At 39.0% G+C, this 19,045-nt stretch overlaps 1 protein-coding gene and 1 long non-coding RNA gene across 16 annotated transcripts in view; one reads left to right on the top strand and one right to left on the bottom strand.

The window, feature by feature from the left end:
• KDM4C (lysine demethylase 4C) overlaps positions 1-19,045 on the bottom strand; it is a 413,529-nt gene that overhangs the window by 60,011 nt on the left and 334,473 nt on the right. For all 8 annotated transcript variants that reach the window (XR_013387736.1, XM_077911907.1, XM_077911905.1 and 5 more), the window contains one exon: positions 4,270-4,455. Coding sequence is in view for 7 of the 8 variants with exons in the window: in XM_077911907.1 (XP_077768033.1) it covers positions 4,270-4,455 (186 nt within the window). In the remaining variant the exon portion in view is untranslated. The remainder of the gene's footprint in view (positions 1-4,269; positions 4,456-19,045) is intronic.
• LOC144322193 (uncharacterized) overlaps positions 1-19,045 on the top strand; it is a 50,180-nt gene that overhangs the window by 19,761 nt on the left and 11,374 nt on the right. For 2 of the 8 annotated variants that reach the window (XR_013387750.1, XR_013387743.1), the window contains 2 exons: positions 399-506; positions 16,623-16,815. This is a non-coding gene — a long non-coding RNA (uncharacterized LOC144322193). Of the gene's footprint in view, positions 1-398; positions 507-10,532; positions 11,074-13,081; positions 13,357-13,506; positions 13,526-16,349; positions 16,375-16,622; positions 16,816-16,918; positions 17,927-19,045 lie in introns of those variants that run through there. The other 6 variants (XR_013387745.1, XR_013387749.1, XR_013387748.1 and 3 more) reach the window with 6 other exon arrangements.

Below are 19,045 nucleotides of genomic sequence, written 5' to 3'. Positions count from 1 at the left end.
ACATGAAGAATGGCCAGAAGGGGAGAATAACAAAAGAGCTACCAATACGGAAGCCAACATAACCACTACTTTCCATTATCCACATCAATAACACTGCTTTGAAATAAGGTGCACCTATGAAATATCTGACACACCCTTGACATAAAGATGCTCAGTAAATATTAGTTCTTTTTCTTTTCTACTAATCCCATTCCTTAGCAGTAGAGCATTATTGTAACAAATTTATAGCAAGCAGTTTCCATGGGTGGCCAAAGAGCTAGTCAAAATACTACTTAAACCTAGCTAAATAATCTAATTAAAATAATGACCTAATTAAAAATAATTGAGTTAAAATAATATTGAATAAAATAATACCCAAAATATTTTCTCTATAAAAGTTCTTTCACTTTTTTGAATAGGTGTCTGTCTCCATCTTAATAGCCACAACTTAGAATGAAACAAACTTCTCAAATGTCATATTTTTCAAGAGGAGAGGGCACCGACAAAAATGATGTACCTCATACAAGGTATTTATTAAAAAGGCTTTATTCATTGTAATGAACTAATGTATAAAGTGCAAGTGATTTTAGTGCTCCAACACTGCATATGTGTATGGAATACTCTAATCCAACAAGGTTTATGGAAGTAATTTGCCCCCACAAAAAGATGTGTACATGTCATCTTCTCACCTCCATTGCCCTCCATTATTCAGGTGTCTCTTTCATTGAACACCCTCTAGTTTACTCAGGTGTGAGGAGACAGACCCTGTGTGGTAGCTGTACTTTCCAGGAAGTATTTACTTTAAGAGTGGCTCATTGTTTCCTTTGAAGAAGGAATATGTTTTCAAGGCTCCTAGTTTCAAAACCATTTTATGATTTATTGTGTTCTTTGGTTTTCTTTTTCCTTACAAACATCTGTGTAACATCCACATAAGTGATTAGAAATACATCCAATGGAACCTTCTGAAATAGACCCAGGAAATAGTGCACACTAAATCATGGCCAAGGGTGGGTGGTCAAGTGCCACAACACTACAACATAAACACACATGCACACATTCACATGCACACACAAATGAAATCTTACATTTGAAACACAGCAAGTGCCAAACAGCATGCTTGACAAAAACACTGAAAAATACATATAAAAATTTAGATTAAAATAACAGGGATTAGCTGTGCACTTTCTGTAACATATTCATATCTTTAAGATTTTGGAAGCTACATATTTTTTCAAATACTAGCTTTTTTAAAAGATCTATTTATTTTATTTTTATTTATTTATTTTTTAGATTTTATTTATTTATTCCTGAGAGACACAGGGAGAGACAGAGATATACGCAGAGGGAGAAGCAGGCTCCCTGCAGGGAGCCCAATGCAGGACTTGATCCCAAGATGCTGGGATCACGACCTAAACTGAAGGCAGATGCTCAAACACTGAGCCACTCAGGCGTCCCTATTTATTTATTTGAGAGAGAGAGAGAGAGGGATAGCATGTGGCAGGGAGGGGCAGAGAGAGAATCCCAAGCAGACCCTCACACTGAGTGCAGAGCCCATCAAGAGACTTGATCTCATGACCCCAAGATCATAACCTGAACTGAAACCAAGAGTAAGATGCTTAACCGTCTGTGCCACCCAGGCTCCCCTAAAACACCACATTTTCAATTAAAAGGGTGCTTATCATCTAATGGAAGAAGCATTATAATAAATCTGATGAGATTTTTACACTATTATCCAGAATGAGTATATCTAGAGTATTTTTGGCATTAAAGTAAGAGTAGAAGTTGCCTTAAAATGGTCCTTTTGGTGCAGAAAAAACCCACAAAAAAAACAAAAAATGGGGAGAAACAAAAAAATAAAGAAAAAAAACATAAAGTGAGTAAAAATGGAGATCCTAAGCTATGCAATTGTAGCTTCATACTTCATTTCACCTAAACTATATAGGTGTCTTCTATTCTGTAAAATGACTGCCGAGTTCATCTGAATTTGATTTTATAGTTTTCACTGCTATGATTCAGCAATTGCCCACTACTCCCAAATAATCAAGGTATGGTGAAAATATAGCCAAACTATAGTTCCAACTCTTGAGAGCATAACCCCTGGCATATACAGTTTGCACAAAGAGAAATACTGGAATTAATTTGAACTTATTTATGCTTGAAAAGTAAAGCATATTCAGTGCAATAGGTGATCCACATGTTCTTAACCAAAGTTACCAGATTTTATGAACTCCTTCTGGTTAGTTGTCAAACATTTTGGGGAAGAACCCATACTTGAAGTCCAACTGAAGAATAATGAATAAGTAATAGCTACCAGGAATATATTTTGGAAATCCAGGATTCATAGTACTTCCTGCAAACTTTGCAAAAACAATTTAAACACTAAAATTTTACCTTCATAAGGACAACCTGCCATTTGATATAAATTATATGATGTTTTCCCCATGTTTCACAAAGTATACCAAACTTACAGTGGATTCATAGGGGAGAGTAGATGTTCCTTTTGGTCATTATTTATGAAACAATTAGTAACATAAACCTGACTGAACCACACATCATAATTAGGAGGAAAGAAGTCCTGATTAAACATCTGGATCTCTTTAATAGCAACTTCAATATAATCATCAGTTAACCGCATAGCTTTGGAATATTAAAATAAGAATGTGTGATCCCAAGCAAAGCCTCAAATGAACACCTCTAGCACCATTCAAGGCTTGGAGTTACTCAACAAATAATAGAGAATGTGCTGAAAAAGCATTTACATTCCAGCACCTGTTGCTCATTAACTGAATCCACTTGGGCAAGGAATTGAACCTTGTTGCACTTAGGTTTCTTATCCTTGAAGCCAGGATAATACTACTCATGTGGCCCAGTTCATATAGAACTGTAGCACCAAAGCCAGCAGCCACAGTAGTGAAAGAGAAAGTAATAATACAATTTTCATTTTCTGAGGGCTTATTCTGTGTCATGGACTGAAAACAACATAGTGAGACAGGCATGCCTTTATTTGTAGACAAGGAAGCTGAGGTTCAGAGATAAGAACGTGCACAAAGTTGCACATGTGTTGCTGGCAGAGTCCAAGTGTGAACACAAATTACTCTGACTTGGGAGGTCATGAGGTGGTTCACATCTCAAAATGCATTCCCATGTGTCATCTAATGAGGTAATGCTATTGACCACACATTATAAATGGCAAAGCACCAGAGTAATGCAATGTGTGATTACTGTAATTTTTTTAAAGTTGCTAAAATGTACTTTCTGCTGAATATATAATACTATTCCTAGTAAAAACCCATCAATTCAAGAAACTAAGTAAGGAAAAAGTATGAATGAATGAATATGCAACTTGTCACCTAAAACATGAAAAGTAACTTCAAAATAGATGTGACAGTTGGTGATGTTATTTTGTACATTTGTGCATTCACACACATCCAAACCAAGTCCCAACCCACAAACATCAAGTATCTCTCAAGGCGCCAATGGAAGTTGCTGGAATCATTAAAAAGCCAGGAGATTTATTGTGTATGGGTCATGGCTCCCCAAGTCCATACTGACTACCTGGCAGGCTGCTCACAGGAGGTTATTAGAGACATAGGACAAGTATGTTAGGATGCAAATAGTCTGTGGCCAACCCTCCCAGGGAAGCAAAGGGCAGCAAGTTAGCAAAGCTGCTCCCTGTTGGCAGCCAAAAACAATTAACAGTTAACTGGAAAAGTAACAAAGGCGTATCAGCCATCTCCACACTGTCCTAATTTTTCTAAGCTTTTAAAACAAATGAAAGATTCCATTTACCAACAACAGGGAAACTATAGTTAAATTCACATGCTATTTACTTGCACATTCTTTGTCCAGAAAAAGGTTCAGTCCTGAGTGAAGTAGAAAAGGCAGAAAAAAGTGACCTCTATACTTCTACATTTCTGCTTTTCTGAAATTGTCCTCACTCTTCTTAGGGCCTCCATGCTGCACCTAGCTTATCCTACCTCAGGCAGCAAGGCCCCAAATATCTGTGACCACTTGCCCCCTTCCTTTTACTGTGTTACTGTTCTGTGTTTCTTCTAGAAGAGATGAAATAAAACCCAAAGGCCAGAATGTACAGGTACATGGACCAAACACTGATGGGTCCTGGGCAAATACTAGTAAATAATAATGGATGATCCTTGCCCTCAAAGAACTCACAGTTTGGACATGTCAACAATGAGTAACATTATAGAGTAGAGCACGCTAGCCCTGGGAAGTGTACAGGAGAGAATATATATGCAGTCTTGGCAACAGGGAAGGAAGAAACGACCTTACCACATTTGGGTTGACCTTATGGCGAAAGCATGTGATGTTCACCACGTATGGCCAATCGTCAGGCTCCATCAGCACCCCAGCAGCATGAGCACATGTGACATGGAAGGAGGCTGGGCAGCGGCCATAAGAACATTGGATACAGGCTCCAGAAACCTTCTTAACCCGGTGTCTGCAGAAGATGCATTTCTGGAGGGTTAAAACAAAGAACATAAATTCAAACTCTGTAATTCAGCCAACTTCCATGTCTCACAGAATAATAGCTATTGGAGAGGCAGAACTGATTATATCAACATGTCCTGACCCTCCAGAGGACCAAGTGATGAGAGCAACTGTGACAATATAAGTTGTATACTTTTAATGAAACATACTCTGATGGTCACATACTACCAAACAAACATATGTTGAAATACTTCCTGTGGTTAGGAAAGCCAAACTCTTTGCATATGCTTCTCTAGGCACAGTGAGGAAAGACTCCAAAGGTGCTCCTGTAAATTACCCATGAATGCTTCAGTTACTTCTCTTTTACCTTCTGCATGGCAGGGCTTTTGGTACATTAAGAGATAAAATGTGGGTTTGGAAGATAGGTACCTACTCTCCTAAATTAGATGAGGTCTTCAGAAATACCCTAAATAGCACAGAGATAGTCAAGGAACTGTAAAGTGTTAATGGTCCAGGGATCCCTGGGTGGCGCAGCGGTTTGGCGCCTGCCTTTGGCCCAGGGCGCGATCCTGGAGACCCGGGATCGAATCCCACATCGGGCTCCCAGTGCATGGAGCCTGCTTCTCCCTCTGCCTGAGTCTCTGCCTCTCTCTCTCTCTCTCTCTGTGACTATCATAAATAAATAAAAATTTAAAAAAAAAAAAAAAAAAAAAAAGTGTTAATGGTCCAATGTGGAAACTAGAGGCTCAAGTGTTTAGTAATACAAATCTGAACCCTTCATGATTGACATTAAAATAGGCTTCCCAAAGTGAGAAAATTGAAAATCACCCCAAAGGGCATAATTTTGTTGAGTATCTATAGCTGCTAAGCCTGGTGAAGAAAGAACGAAAATAAAAACAGCAATAATTATTATCACAATCTAAAAATTAAATTGCATACTATTAGCCCTAGATATTATCAATATATTTGTTATGAAAGATGGGAAAAATCAAACAGCTTCACTAAATGTACGATTAGTGAATTATTTACGGTTAGAAAAAAAATGGTTCTAGAACAACATAGGGTAGGTTTAGAAAGCAGAAAAAATAGAATCATCAAAAAGCTTTGACTTTTCATTCCTAAGGATGAAAAAGGTCTGCAATCTGATCAAATACTGGAACAGCCGCTCTTCTTTTATAGGGACATTTTCCTTCCCGGGACAGAAAAGGTTCTTAAACTCAATGCCTTTTGGGGATCATAATATTTTATCACATACCTGTAAGAGTCAATGTGCACTTAACTTAACCTGTAAGAGTCAATGTGCACTTAACTTCTAACTCTATCTGATCAGCAACTTTAGTCTTCTAGATTCTGTACCTTAGTCTTGCTCTGATCTTTCCCTGCCCATCTACACCAACTGCCACTGCCTCTGCCCATGGTACCCAGCATAGTAATGCCTTTCTTATTGGTCTTTTATTCCATCTCTATTCATCTTCCACAGGCCTGCCAGAATGATCTCTTTACAACACAAATCCAGTGTCAGCCCCCTGCTTAAATGTCCTTCAAAGGCTTCTCCTTATCTCCAAAACATTCCAGAAAGAAGGAACAGTATGACATGGAAGGGAAAAGCTTGTAATAGGCCTTTAGAGTCTATCTGAGCAGTCTTATTTCTCACTAGTCCCCATAAGGGCACTACATGCCAGGCATTTTTATACACCTGGATTCAATGTACAATTAAATACTTTTAAGTGGGAGTTAAGGATGTGGCTTAGCTGATTATCTCACACACACCCACACACACACCACAGAACCACAAAACTGAAATAGGACCCATTATAATCTGAATAAAAGCATTATTTAATATCTAGGTGTCTTAGCAATTGTTGCTATCAGTGTCAATACATTCTTGGTAATTCTTGGTATTTTGAGTTTTTTTTTTTTTGCCAATTCCAATTTTTAGATATGTGATGGCAGATAAAATATGAAAAACTCGTATCAAGAGCCCCAGACATAATCAGACAATCTTTTAAGAGCCTAGTCATACTACCTGAAGGGCAGCATTTGACTAAGTTCAGATATTGACAGATCTGAAAGTAAAAATGGTTTCCCATTTTCCTAATTAAATAGGATTTTTTTAAGAGTAGGAAAGACTGGGCAGCCCTGGTGGCTCAGCAGTTTAGAGCCGCCTTCAGTCCAGGACCTGATCCTGAAGTCCCAGGATTGAGTCCCACGTCAGGCTCCCTGCATGGAGCCTGCTTCTCCCTCTGCCTGTGTCTCTGCCTCTCTCTATGTGTGTCTCTCATGAATAAATAAAATCTTAAAAAAAAAAGAGTAGGAAAGACTGAGGCATCTGGGTGGTTCAGTGGTTGAGCAACTGCCTTTGGCTCAGATCATGATCCTGGGGTCCCACGACCGAGTCCCACTTTGAGGTCCCTGCAGGGAGACTGCTTCTCCCTCTCCCTGTGTCCCTACCTTTCTCTGTGTGTCTCTCATGAATGAATAAATGAAATCTTAAAAAAAAAAAAAAAGAGTACTAAAGAGTATTATGACTTAAGCTAATTAATGAATTGGTAACTCCAGCTTCTTCTACCATCAACTTCCTAATTAAACAGAGGACCTCCAGGAAAGGCAAAGGAAACAGAGATAATACACTTAAGCCCAGTGAGGACTCAGTTCTTGGAATCTCATAAGGGAAGGCCTCTCCTTTCCCAGGAAGATGAGAAGTGGGCATTTCTAAGGATACAACCATTATCCTTACAAAGTCAATCTAATGTCAGACTATTATAATTTGATGCTTTGGAAGATGTTTATTCATAGAGTTGGGAAGTCTGACTTAAACAGCAACCAGGTTTTTGAGGAGATACAGAAATACATAAAACAGACTAGGGGAGCCATTCTGTATCTTATAGTACAGTTTGTGCTGTATTTCCAAACGCCATTTTCACTTGCTTGCTACTAAACCAGTTGTTCTGTATCCTGGATGAAACATCTGTGGCAATGTGACACCTACACATGTCTGGGCCACAGAACTTAATTCAGCAGGGCAAAGACAAGGACAAATAGTTCTTAACAATGGTACAATGTAAATGTAATAAGCACATTGAAAGAAGTAGAGACAAAGACCTATATGGAACCTGAATGACTGGTGCAACGAGTTATGCCTGGAGTCAAGACAGGAAGGCAAGAAGGCCTTCAGGAAACACATGGCTGATTGGATCAAGATGATGGACTCAGTCTGTGCTACAACTTTCCCAGTTCCAATCCCTACATAAAGATAAAGGAAAAAGAGTAAAACCATAATAGTACTGACTACCAAGAAAAACTGCAAGTAATGACAGGGAGCATATCCCCAGCAAACAGTTGTAAGTTGGTAGCTCTGAGGAGATGGTTCTGGCAAGGCCAATGCCAAGAGTAGAAGCAAAAACCTAAAAGACAAACTACTCACTGTTGGACCAGCCGATGGCCCATCCTGCCCAATCATTAACCACAGTGAGGTAATCCTCTTTGATCTGAATCCAATCCTAAAATCTGACTCATTATTCACCAGTAAGATAAGTGGATTCTCATTTGGGCTGAAGAAGGAAAAAGTGTACACACCATGCACAACTAAAATATAACCAGATACTTTCAAAATCACAATCATTTGAGGGAAAATAAAAATAAACGAGAGGTGCTATGATTACTAAATAGAAGAATATCTGACCTAAGGAGTCAAGTTAAGTGGAAGTACAAACTGAGTTGAAAAGAGGTAAAGTGTATATAATGATAGAGATTCCAAAATATACCTCATTAATTAGAAAATAAGTAACAACTACATAGTAAAGAAATTCAAAATATCAGTCAAAAAAAATCAAGATGTGCTGAATATTGGATTGTATCCCACTGAAGGTCAAATTAGCAAATGGAATATGGAGCCTAGAGATTATACAGAACACAGAAGAAAATTTTAAAAAATAGAACACAAATGCTAAGCAAAATGGAAAAGAGATCCAGATGTTCTATTATCTTTCTAAAAGGCATCTTAGATGAATAAAAAAAAGAGGAAATAACAGAAATTTTCCAGACTTGAAAAAAAGCCCAACAAGTAGGATTTAAAAAAAAAAAAAAATCACCTACACACATATTAACCTCAAAATAAAAAGAGAAAAATCTCAAAATCTTCCAGAGAAGAAAAGAGAAAAATCGGATTACCATTAGATCTCTAATTTGCAATGGTGAATGCTAACAGATAACAAAACAACGTCTTCAGTTTCCGGAGGAAAATTAAATTTGGTCTATATTCAGCCTAATTATCATTCAAATGTGAGGCCAAACATAAAGCCTTTTTCTTTTCTTTTCCATATACAAAGATGAGATGTATGTGTGAAGTGAAGAGCAACCAAAATGCTAAATATGTAGATAAGTCTAAATGAATACTGACTTTATAAACAGTAATAGTAATGTCTTCTGGGTTTCAAATATAGAGAATTAGAAAAGATGACAATTTAAGCACATAAAGAAGTGGCAAAGGACGTTTAAAATGTTCTAACGTTCTTGAATTGTCTGGGACAGGGGTAAAAGTATCAATTACCTAATGATGTGAAAAACAAAACAGAATAAGGAAAAATAATAAGTTCAAACAAAGACACGAAAGGAAGGAAACAGAAGCAGAATAAACAAGCACAAAGGGAAAAAAACGTTTTAAATTGGCAGAGCTAAACCCAAATATGCCACTGTATTATGTGTAAACAGACCAAGGGTAGTAAACTTTTTCTTAAAGTGCCAGATAATAGATATTTTAGGCTTGTATGGTATAGAGTCCCCGTTGCAAATACTCAACTCTGCCACTGTAGCACAAAAGCAGCCACAGATAATCTGCAAATGATGACTTACTGTATTTCAGTACAACTTTATTTTTTCTTTTTTTTAATGTCTATCTTTTTTTAAATTTTTTTTATAAATTTATTTATTGGTGTTCAATTTGCCAACATACAGAATAACACCCAGTGCTCATCCCATCAAGTGACCCCCTCAGTGCCCGTAACCCAGTCACCCCCAACCCCTGCTACCTCCCTTCCTACCACCCCTAGTTCGTTTCTCAGAGTTAGGAGTCTCTCATGTTCTATCTCCCTTTCTGATATTTCCCACTCATTTTTTTCTCCTTTCCCCTTTATTCCCTTTCACTATTTTTTATATTCCCCAAATGAATGAGACCATATAATGTTTGTCCTTCTCCGACTGACTTATTTCACTCAGCATAATACCCTCCAGTTCCATCCATGTTGAAGCAAATGGTGGTTATTTGTCATTTCTAATGGCTGAGTAATATTCCATTGTATACATAGACCACATCTTCTTTATCCATTCATCTTTTGATGGACACCGAGGCTCCTTCCACAGTTTGGCTACTGTGGACATTGCTGCTAGAAACATCGGGGTGCAGGTGTCCCGGCGTTTCACTGCATCTGTATCTTTGGGGTAAATCCCCAGCAGTGCAATTGCTAGGTCTTAGGGCAGATCTATTTTTAACTCTTTGAGGAACCTCCACACAGTTTTCCAGAGTGGCTGCACCAGTTCCCATTCCCACCAACAGTGTAAGAGAGTTCCCCTTTCTCCACATCCTTTCCAACATTTGTGGTTTCCTGCCTTAGTACAACTTTATTTCTAACAGCAAACACACACCTTAGTTTGCTGACCCCTGCCACATAGGCCATAAGCACATATTTGAAGTTAATAGGCTAAGAATTGATAGAATTAGTATTTAAGAATGATCACTATCCTAACGACTGAGAACAAACTGATGGCTGATGGAGAGATGTAGGTGGGGGATGGGCTGGATGGGTCATGGGTATTAAGGAAGACACTTGTTATGAGGAGCACTGGGTGTTCATTGAATTCTACTCCAGAAAAACCAATATTACACTATATGTAAGCTACCTAAAATTTAAATTAAAAAAGAAAAAAGAAAAAAATAAAAATAAAAAGAATGATCACTCTCACAGCAAAGATGGATCAAGGTGGGAAAACAAACTGTTAGGAAGTGACAGAAATATTGAGGCACAGGATGATGAGGACTTGGGTTAGGAAAATAGCTATTGGAGGAAGGTAAATTTTGAGTTTTTTACTCTGTTATCCTTTGTTGACAGAAATTTTACGTCTTCCTCTAAATAGAGCCGCTAACTGAAGATCAAGGTTGGACAGTCTGTCTTCTGTAAGAAAGACCCTCTCTAGCAGCGGCCTTAGTAAAAATGGATGGGGGTAGGAGCAACACAGATTCTAGAAGGACAGGGTAGCAGAGAGTGTGTGAACAGCTAGATTATCAGGCATTCAGAAGCAGAAAAGGTTCAGAAAGATAGGGTCATTCTTCCTGCAATCCATGGAGGTACTACTGTCCTACTAGGAAAAGGATGAAGAGCCAGTCAGTAGCTGACAGTTAATGAATCAGGCAGTTTGAGAAGTCAAATAAGGCAGCCTAGAAGACCACCATTTTGGGTAATTCAGAACAAAGTTGAGGCGGGCTGCTATCCAGCACAGCAGGAAAATGCTAGCAAAGACGACACGAGAGAGTGACTATAAAGTGTCCTTCCCCTTCCTGTTTCCTAGGGAGGATGGCTGGGATGTAATAGCTACATTAAAGTGAGTCCAAACAAGTAGATCACGGTGAAGCTATGCACCTGCTCATCTGTTTCCTCAACACTGAAAAAAAGAAAGAAAGAAAGAAAGAAAGAAAGAAAGAAAGAAAGAAAGAAAGAGAGAGAGAGAGAGAGAGAGAGAGAGAGAGAGAGAGAGAGAGAGAGAAAGAAAGAAAGAAAGAAAGAAAGAAAGAAAGAAAGAAAGAAAGAAAGAAAGAAAGAAAGAAAAAAGAGCCCTCACTATAGAACTATTCCACAGGGACTTTAGAGCCAGTCAGAGTCACAGGGAGGCCTGCAGAGTCATAGCTACAGATGGCTGGCCCCACACCTAGAGTCTCAGTGTGCCTGGCTAGGGCCACTGAATTTGCATTTCTAACAAGCTCCCAGTGGTGCTGATGCTGTTGATCCAGGGACCACACTTTGAGAACCATGGACTGAGGATTAAAGGGTTAAAGGATGTCGATTATTCTGAGATCCTCTAGGATAAGGCACTTCAGGAAGTACAATGATTTTTCATCTATTCTTCTGTGTCAAGGGCTGAGAGAATCCTCGGGCGAGTATGATTTATAGAGCACTGTACTTTCTTGGGGGACTGGATTTCCATACTTATTCCAATGGCATAGGCCATTAAGGCTCCTAATGGGTTGAGGAATTAATGAAGTATCTGGCAATGAGGCTTTGTGTATCATTAGATTCCTTGAGCACACAGCTTGGCAAAGGGCATCAAGAAATGATGAGCTGTGAAGGAGTTGGAAGTTCAAAGTACATCCCATCCTTTTTCTTTTCTTTTAATATGATTTGCAGTATGATTTTACTGTTGTTTTGACAATTTTATGATTCTTTTTTCTTCCATAAATAGGCAAGTAATTCTAAAACAGATAACGAATGCTTTTTAACTAATGTTTCCCTATCAGACAAGTAACAAGCTAATGATAATGATATATTAGCTAATTCCCTTTTCCTTTTGCTATCCAAAGACACTTTTTCCAAGTGCTGCACAGCAAACTAACATTCCCAACTGAAAGAGGGAATAACGTTAGACTCAATGGATAACAGTACTGTTGAGGCTGAAACTTGCATTTTACTTCAAGACCTTAAACACAGGTTTTAATGGAGAATCCTCCTGTTCTCTTTCAATTCTATCTGTAAAATTTATGTTCTGTTCATCAGTATTCATTAAGTCAGTCACTGGAGGAACACTGATATAATGCAGTCTGAGTCATACAGCAAAAAGCTTACAGTCCAGGAGACAACAGACATGGAAACATCTTAGCCAGGAGGAAAAGCAGACTGCAACAGGTGTCATATAAGAGCAAGATTCAGAAGGAGCAGAGAGAGAGGCAGATCGATACCAAGAGAAAACAGTTTACCCAGAAAGCTCAAGAGCAGGTGGGTAAGGAGGGGAGAGGGAACACGGGACACCAAGGTCCATGGTGGACTGACACTATAGGGTTGGGCTGCTTTTGTGAGAGGCAGCACACTACACAGAACCGTCTGACCTCAGCCATCTCAGGATATTGTGAATAGCAGACACTATGTAATGGTACAGTAAAACTCAATCTGAATACTCATACATCAGCTCATAACAGAAGTCCTCTGTTTCCCCACCCTCCTCATGAAAAGTTATTTCTACACTTCAAGTTCAGAGCATTAAAATATGTGGCTATGGTGTCAATTGTGTTGAATTAAATCCTTATTTATGATATGTATCAGAAGTCATTTATCTCATTGCTTGTTGTTTGGTGAGATTCACCCCACAAAAAAATGAGAAGCTAAGAAAAAGTCAAGTAGCAAGATAAAGAGGAAAGGGCAGAGGAATGAGCTCAGCCAGGTCAAAAGACAGAGCTAGAAAAATGGACAGAGGTGGTAGGGATCAGATTAAAGGCTACACTTACTCAAAACAAGGCTAGACAGTCACTGTCAACCCTGGGAAATTTCAAATAAGAAACATAAAAGAAGTCTAGAACTGGACAAGCCATAGCAGTTCAGACAAAAACTGACAAATTAACAAATGACTTTTAAAAAGTACTATGTCAACAGCCCAGTCATACTTTTTATTTTAGATCAGAAGATACACCACAGGGAAATTCATCAAATAGGAATCCTTCTGGAAGCACCTTTTAATCCTAGCACCAGAACACTGACTACACACAGCAGGTGCTCAATAAATACTTACTGACTAAATGAATGTTTCTTTATTATATACCATGTATTAATTCATTCTTTCAGGGACACCTGGGTGGCTTAGTGGTTGAGCATCTGCCTCTGGCTCAAGGGCATGATCCCAGGTCCAGGGATTGCACAGGGCTCCCTGCAGAGAGCCTGCTTCTCTCTCTGCCTACATCTCTCTCTCTCTCTCTCTCTCTCTCTCTCTCTCCCTCTCTCTTTCTCTTTCTCTCTGGCTCTCATGAATAAATAAATAAAATATTTTTTAAAAATTCATTCTTTCAGCTATTTTAATACCTAATAAATATCTTTCATATAAAAGGCATTCTGCAAAATGTGAAAGGAGATATTAAAATGAAAAAGATACCATCTGTGTATTCAACCAGCTTAATCCAGCATATAAGAATAGCTTAACAAAAGCTTTGCAGTGATCATCAGAATAAGAAGAGAGGGCTGGAGAACCAAGGTGAGATGAACATGTGTGCCTTAGCTGGTTACCTTCCTCCAACCCAGCACCTTCCACCATCCTTCCACTGAGAAGGTCTTAAAGAGGGGCAAGAGAAGATGAACTTCATGACAGCCACTCAAGGGACACCGTGTACAAGACAAGAAAGCAAGTATGATTCTGCTTAGACAGCTCAAGTCATGCAGCAGCAGAGCTCAGGCAGGTGACCTATGCACCTGCCCTGAACTGAGGACACAAGTCACTGAGTCCAGGCACCATGGGATCAGTTCCATCAGGCTAGCTCTAGAGCCCTTGTGAAAAAGTAAAAGTGGGATTTCTCCCAAGTCAGAAGTTTCTTGTAATTACTTTCTTGGAAGTTTAGAGACAAAGTGCAAGGCTTTTGCACCAGGTCAGACACTGCCTTGGAGAGTGTCGAGGACATGCCACACACTGGTTGAGCCCAGAGTGACAGGGATACTGGGTCTGCCACATGGTTCAGAGAAGCCACTGGCAGGGTTTTAGAGAACTCAAGAAGCTAGCAAGAGCATGTGGATGCCTATGCTCACCCAGGAAGGAGATGCAGGTCACAGCCAGCACACATGTAGTAGCGTGAGGAAAGACGAAGTTACGTGTATTCTATAATAGATGTAACAAAGCTCAGAGCTGGAGAAACATGAGCAAAATTGAGTGAAGAAGTGTGAGCAATGACAGGCTAGAAATGATCTCAGAAGGTCTTGCTTGGATGGTATCTGACATGAATCTCACCTTCACTTGCCACAATGAGAGACTCACGAACGCTAAATAGTGGTGACTAATTTTCAGATGGAAAACAGAACTGCTATTTTACGACAATTTTCTGAGTGACTTAGGTTTAAACCTCAAGCAACCAAGCAATTCTCCAGACCAGCCCATCCAGAAAATCAGAAAGACCCGAAATGCTATTGTTCAGGCATGTCTCTTTGCTTGTCCATCTTTTGCTCCCCTGGAGTTAGACAAATCTAAGTCACCTTGTTATTATCAAAGGCACCTGGCACAATGTACAAGCAAGTTATCTGGGGAGTACCCTGACCAAACACCACACTTCTCCTGACTTCCCTATGTGTATTCTGTTGTAGTTGGAAGCATGGACTGAGAAGTCAGACAGCCCTGGTTTTGAAGGCTAGCTTGGTGCAGGCACAACATGGACAAGTCACAGGAGGGGAAGGGCCCAGAATTAAACAAGAGTGAGAGAAGGTCCAGGGGGAAATAGGCTAGCCTCCGAAGGCTTCCTGCTCTCCTCTCCTACTCTTCCTCAACAGAAAACAGAACTTTCCTTCCCCTCTCCACTTACTACTTGGGCTGTGCAGAAAACCCAGACATAAAAGCAGCATTTGCAAATAAATTATAGGCAACATCACAATCTCATGTTGAGAGAGGCACTTCACTGATAGTATATAGCAACATTTGCTGAATCACAAAATAGGCAATGTTATCTATGCTGAGAAAAATCAATCACTTATCATTTCTACTTCTCTAACAGCCTGTTCGGGTTCATTCTTCATTTCAAGTTTATTTCAAATTTAAAGGGTGAACGGGGCATACAATTACAGCATACAGAGAGCTTTAGACAAATCTCATTCTGAGTACTTATTAAGTGTCACTAAACATTTTCAGCTGATAGGCGGCAAAAATAAGCCTCCTAAGTCACAAAATAAACATTCTCTAAGTACTTTTATATTTGCATTTTTATTTCTTTTTATGTTAATATTAAAGACCACCTGTTTTCTAGAGCAAATTTCATTATTTGAAATTATTGTTTACAAGAGCTCAAACAGGAATTCTTACTCTCCCTGAATAAAGCATTTAATTGAACTCAAAATTACTGAATTATTTACTTAAAAATTTTAAAAAGACCCTCTGTCCTTGGTACAAGTAGGCCCTGCTAAAGTCACTGATATATGCTCTCTAGCCTATTAAAAAAAACAGATTTGTAAAGTTACTTGTAAATTAGGTGGATTTCAAAACTCCATTGCTTTTACATCTCTCTGAATTAATGTTCGGAATGATAATATTTTAATCATTTAATTCTCAGTGTGAAATCTAAAAAGAAACACAATTTTCCTGTTTCACACTATTTCAGAAGGCTGGCTTACAAACCTTTCCAGTGCTCCAAGGACAGCCCTCCCCTTCCCCCAAGAAACTTTATTTATTATGAATATCAGATATGTTTGGTATTGGCATTATCAAATCAAGGACTATAAAACATGTTCTATTTATTTCTGGCCTCAAGCCTGAAGGCCGTAAGATATTTGACCAAAAAATAAGTAAAACAAAGACAGAGACTAATTATCCTTAGCAGTATTTGTTTTGAGACAGTGCAGATATTCAACCCAATCAAAGGCTTCAGAGTTGTTTTGTTCAAAGTTTTGTTACAGAGAGCTGTGTGTGTATGGTTTCTTAGATCTCCATTTTATGTATATTTATTGAAATTGCATTCCTTGGTGAGGCCTTGGATGGAACAGTATAAATATTTCCCATATGCTCATCTGTAACAAGGGAACTGGGTCCCCGAGTCAGGTTCTAAGCGCCAACCTCTTATCCAACTTCCTACATGCAGTCTTTAACAGTTTAAATGAACATTTATAAACGCTACTGCTGCATATACTTATCTTGGTAAGTACTACTTATTCTAGGGGTTGGGAAAAGGAAACATACAGAAGCCTCATCATTTTTCTTTAAAGGCTACACAAGGTGCTGTGCTGGGACACACTTCCTGTTCTGAGCACCAGCTGTCCCAAGGCTCCCGCATACATCTGATCCTTATTAGAGACTGTCACCCATGAACTGTCCTATCCATGCCCATCCCCAACCTCAATGCCTCTTGTATTTCAATTACACCAGTCTTAGACCACAATGAGAAAATTTATGCTTAAGTTAAAATACCCCCAACGTGTCTCCAAACAACCCCGAGGAAGCAGTGATGGAAAGCTATAAAGTCAATGAATGCCATGCAGATGTGTCCCAGGTGACTTCTCAGAGGAAGAACCTCTCCAGCAGAGACAACTGCGGTCCTGGGAAGAGCCAATTCAAGGTATAAACACAGACTGTCCAGTCCGGAGCCCATCCCCTCTTCTGCAGCTCCCAACCCACTGCCTTGCTCCGCTCAGGTTTCTATGATGGTCGCTTCAGGAGAAAAATCACCTAACTGTGAGTCTGAGGATTTATCTTTTGGAATTGACAAGCTTGAGATTTCTAATCTTAAGTGGCTCTTAGAGTCATTTAGTAATTCTTTTTATCTTTCTCAATTTAGGAAGTGGACAAAAGGCAGTAAAATGGATTCCCATCAAAGGTTTGGGACTGATTCCTATCACTGTCCCCAATGCAGGCTTGCATTTGTGTTGCCAATCAGGGATACTGCTTCTGGATTATTTAGGCAGACTTCACTATCTGAGGGGTAGTGAATGATCTATTTGTGGGTAATTTCTCCCACCTTAGTTCCTACACTGGTCAAGTAAAGACAACAACAGCCACTATTCTTCATGAAGGTGTTCCCAGGGTCAAAGGAAATGACATACATAAAAAGTTTTGCATAGTACCTGAGACATAGTAAAAACTAAGCAGTGCTGCCCTATCTGTTCCAAGACCCTACCTCTCTCCAACTCCAGCCCAACCCCTCACATTCTAACAACTACAAATGAGCCTCTTGCTTCACCCAGGTGATAGAGACCATCAGGCATGACGACATTCCTCAACTCTCCTGCCTTCCCTTCCACCTTCAGATCCACAATTCCAAAACATTTATGCTCACAATTACTCAGAAACTAAGTAACTATGACTTTGTCACATCTTATTATGTAATACATTGGTAATAAAGCACATGTTACCATATCACAAGCTAATTTTTAAACTATTATTTAGTAAGTATACTTCAATATTATTGTTTCCTATATAATCCTGTGTATTTTATTTTAAATACTTAAAAACATTTTTCTGTAAAGAGATCCATACGCTCTACCAAAAACTGCCAAAGAAATCCACAGAACAGAAGAGTTAAGTATTCCTGACACAGAACAATTAAAAATGTCTACAATCACTATGAACACAGTGATTACAACCATACACACAAATGAACAGAGATCTCAGGAGCATCTGGGTGGCTCAGTCAGTTAAGCATCTGCCTTCGACTCAGGTCATGATCCCAGAGCCCTGGGGATGGAGCCCTTCATCGGGCTCTCTGCTCAGTGGGGAGTCTGCTTCTCCCTCTCCCTCTGCCTGCCGCTCTGCCTACTTGTGTGTGCGCTCGCTCGCTCTCTCTCTCTCCCCCCACCTCCCTGTCAAATAAATAAATAAAATCTTAAAAAAAAAACAAATGAACAGAGATTTCAATGAATAGGTAAAAATGAAGAACATCATGTTTAGGTTATTGGAACCCTGGATTTTTCTTTTTCATTTTTAAGGTTGTTGTTTTATTGTTTTTACAATCTCAAAAAAAAAAAAAAAAAGGATAGGATATAAACTGTGATATCTTCCAAGCTATTTTTTCCCCTACTATCATTTCAGAATTGCTCCCAAAATGAGCCAAAGACACTTTGTACTACCCTCAGTTTCCTAGTTTTTGCAGCAAGCCAGGAACAGGTCAACTAAAAAGGGGGCAGCTGCAGTAGAGGAGTAAGTCAGTTCCAGACATGCAGGTTTTCTTGAGGAGAAAGACAATATCTTATCTACATTGTGTATACTGTTTGTTCTTTCGTGAAAAACTGGCTGACCAACTTCAGACAGATGTTAGACCAGCCCAACAATGAAGTCTTCAGCCAAAGGGTGAGAATATTAACTTCTTTAGAAGTTCATTCTGATTAAAAGTAAATATTTTTCAGATGCTAAGCCATATTTTAGTTATCCTTGGCATGGCTCTTACAATGAGCATTTGATTCTCCCTCCATTTCTTAATGGATTTCTCAATATTTAAAAATTCTATTTCTGTGAGATCCTCTCAAACAGAACAGTGAATTACCCAAGCAGACGTGTGAAAGAACATGTTCATACTCTAAAAGACATTTACTGCTTATATTGTGGTTCACTGGCAATCGTAAAATTAAAATGTGTTCTGTCATCCATGTTACTTTTTTAAAAGATGAAGATAATCCAGTTCATCCTGGAATGCACACACTTCCATTTCTCTCATGCATACACCTATGTAGAAAGAGGGAGCCCCTTTGCTGCTCCATGCAAGAGGAGTCCATCAAGCTTCAAAGTAGAAAAATATAAGCTGCTTTTGTCCCAATATATGTACATATATGTTTCAGTGCTATAATTTTGAGACTAAAGCAGTTCTTTTCAATGGTAAGTTATAAAGAAAAAAACATTTTTCTTTGGAATCTTTTTCACTGGCTCTAGTCAAATTAATGCAAAATGAGGAAATAGTTCAAGGCCTCCAGAT

Source organism: Canis aureus, chromosome 10 (genome assembly GCF_053574225.1).
Source record: "Canis aureus isolate CA01 chromosome 10, VMU_Caureus_v.1.0, whole genome shotgun sequence".
Classification (NCBI taxonomy): Eukaryota; Metazoa; Chordata; class Mammalia; order Carnivora; family Canidae; genus Canis; species Canis aureus.
This window is presented reverse-complemented; position numbering and strand designations above follow the sequence as displayed.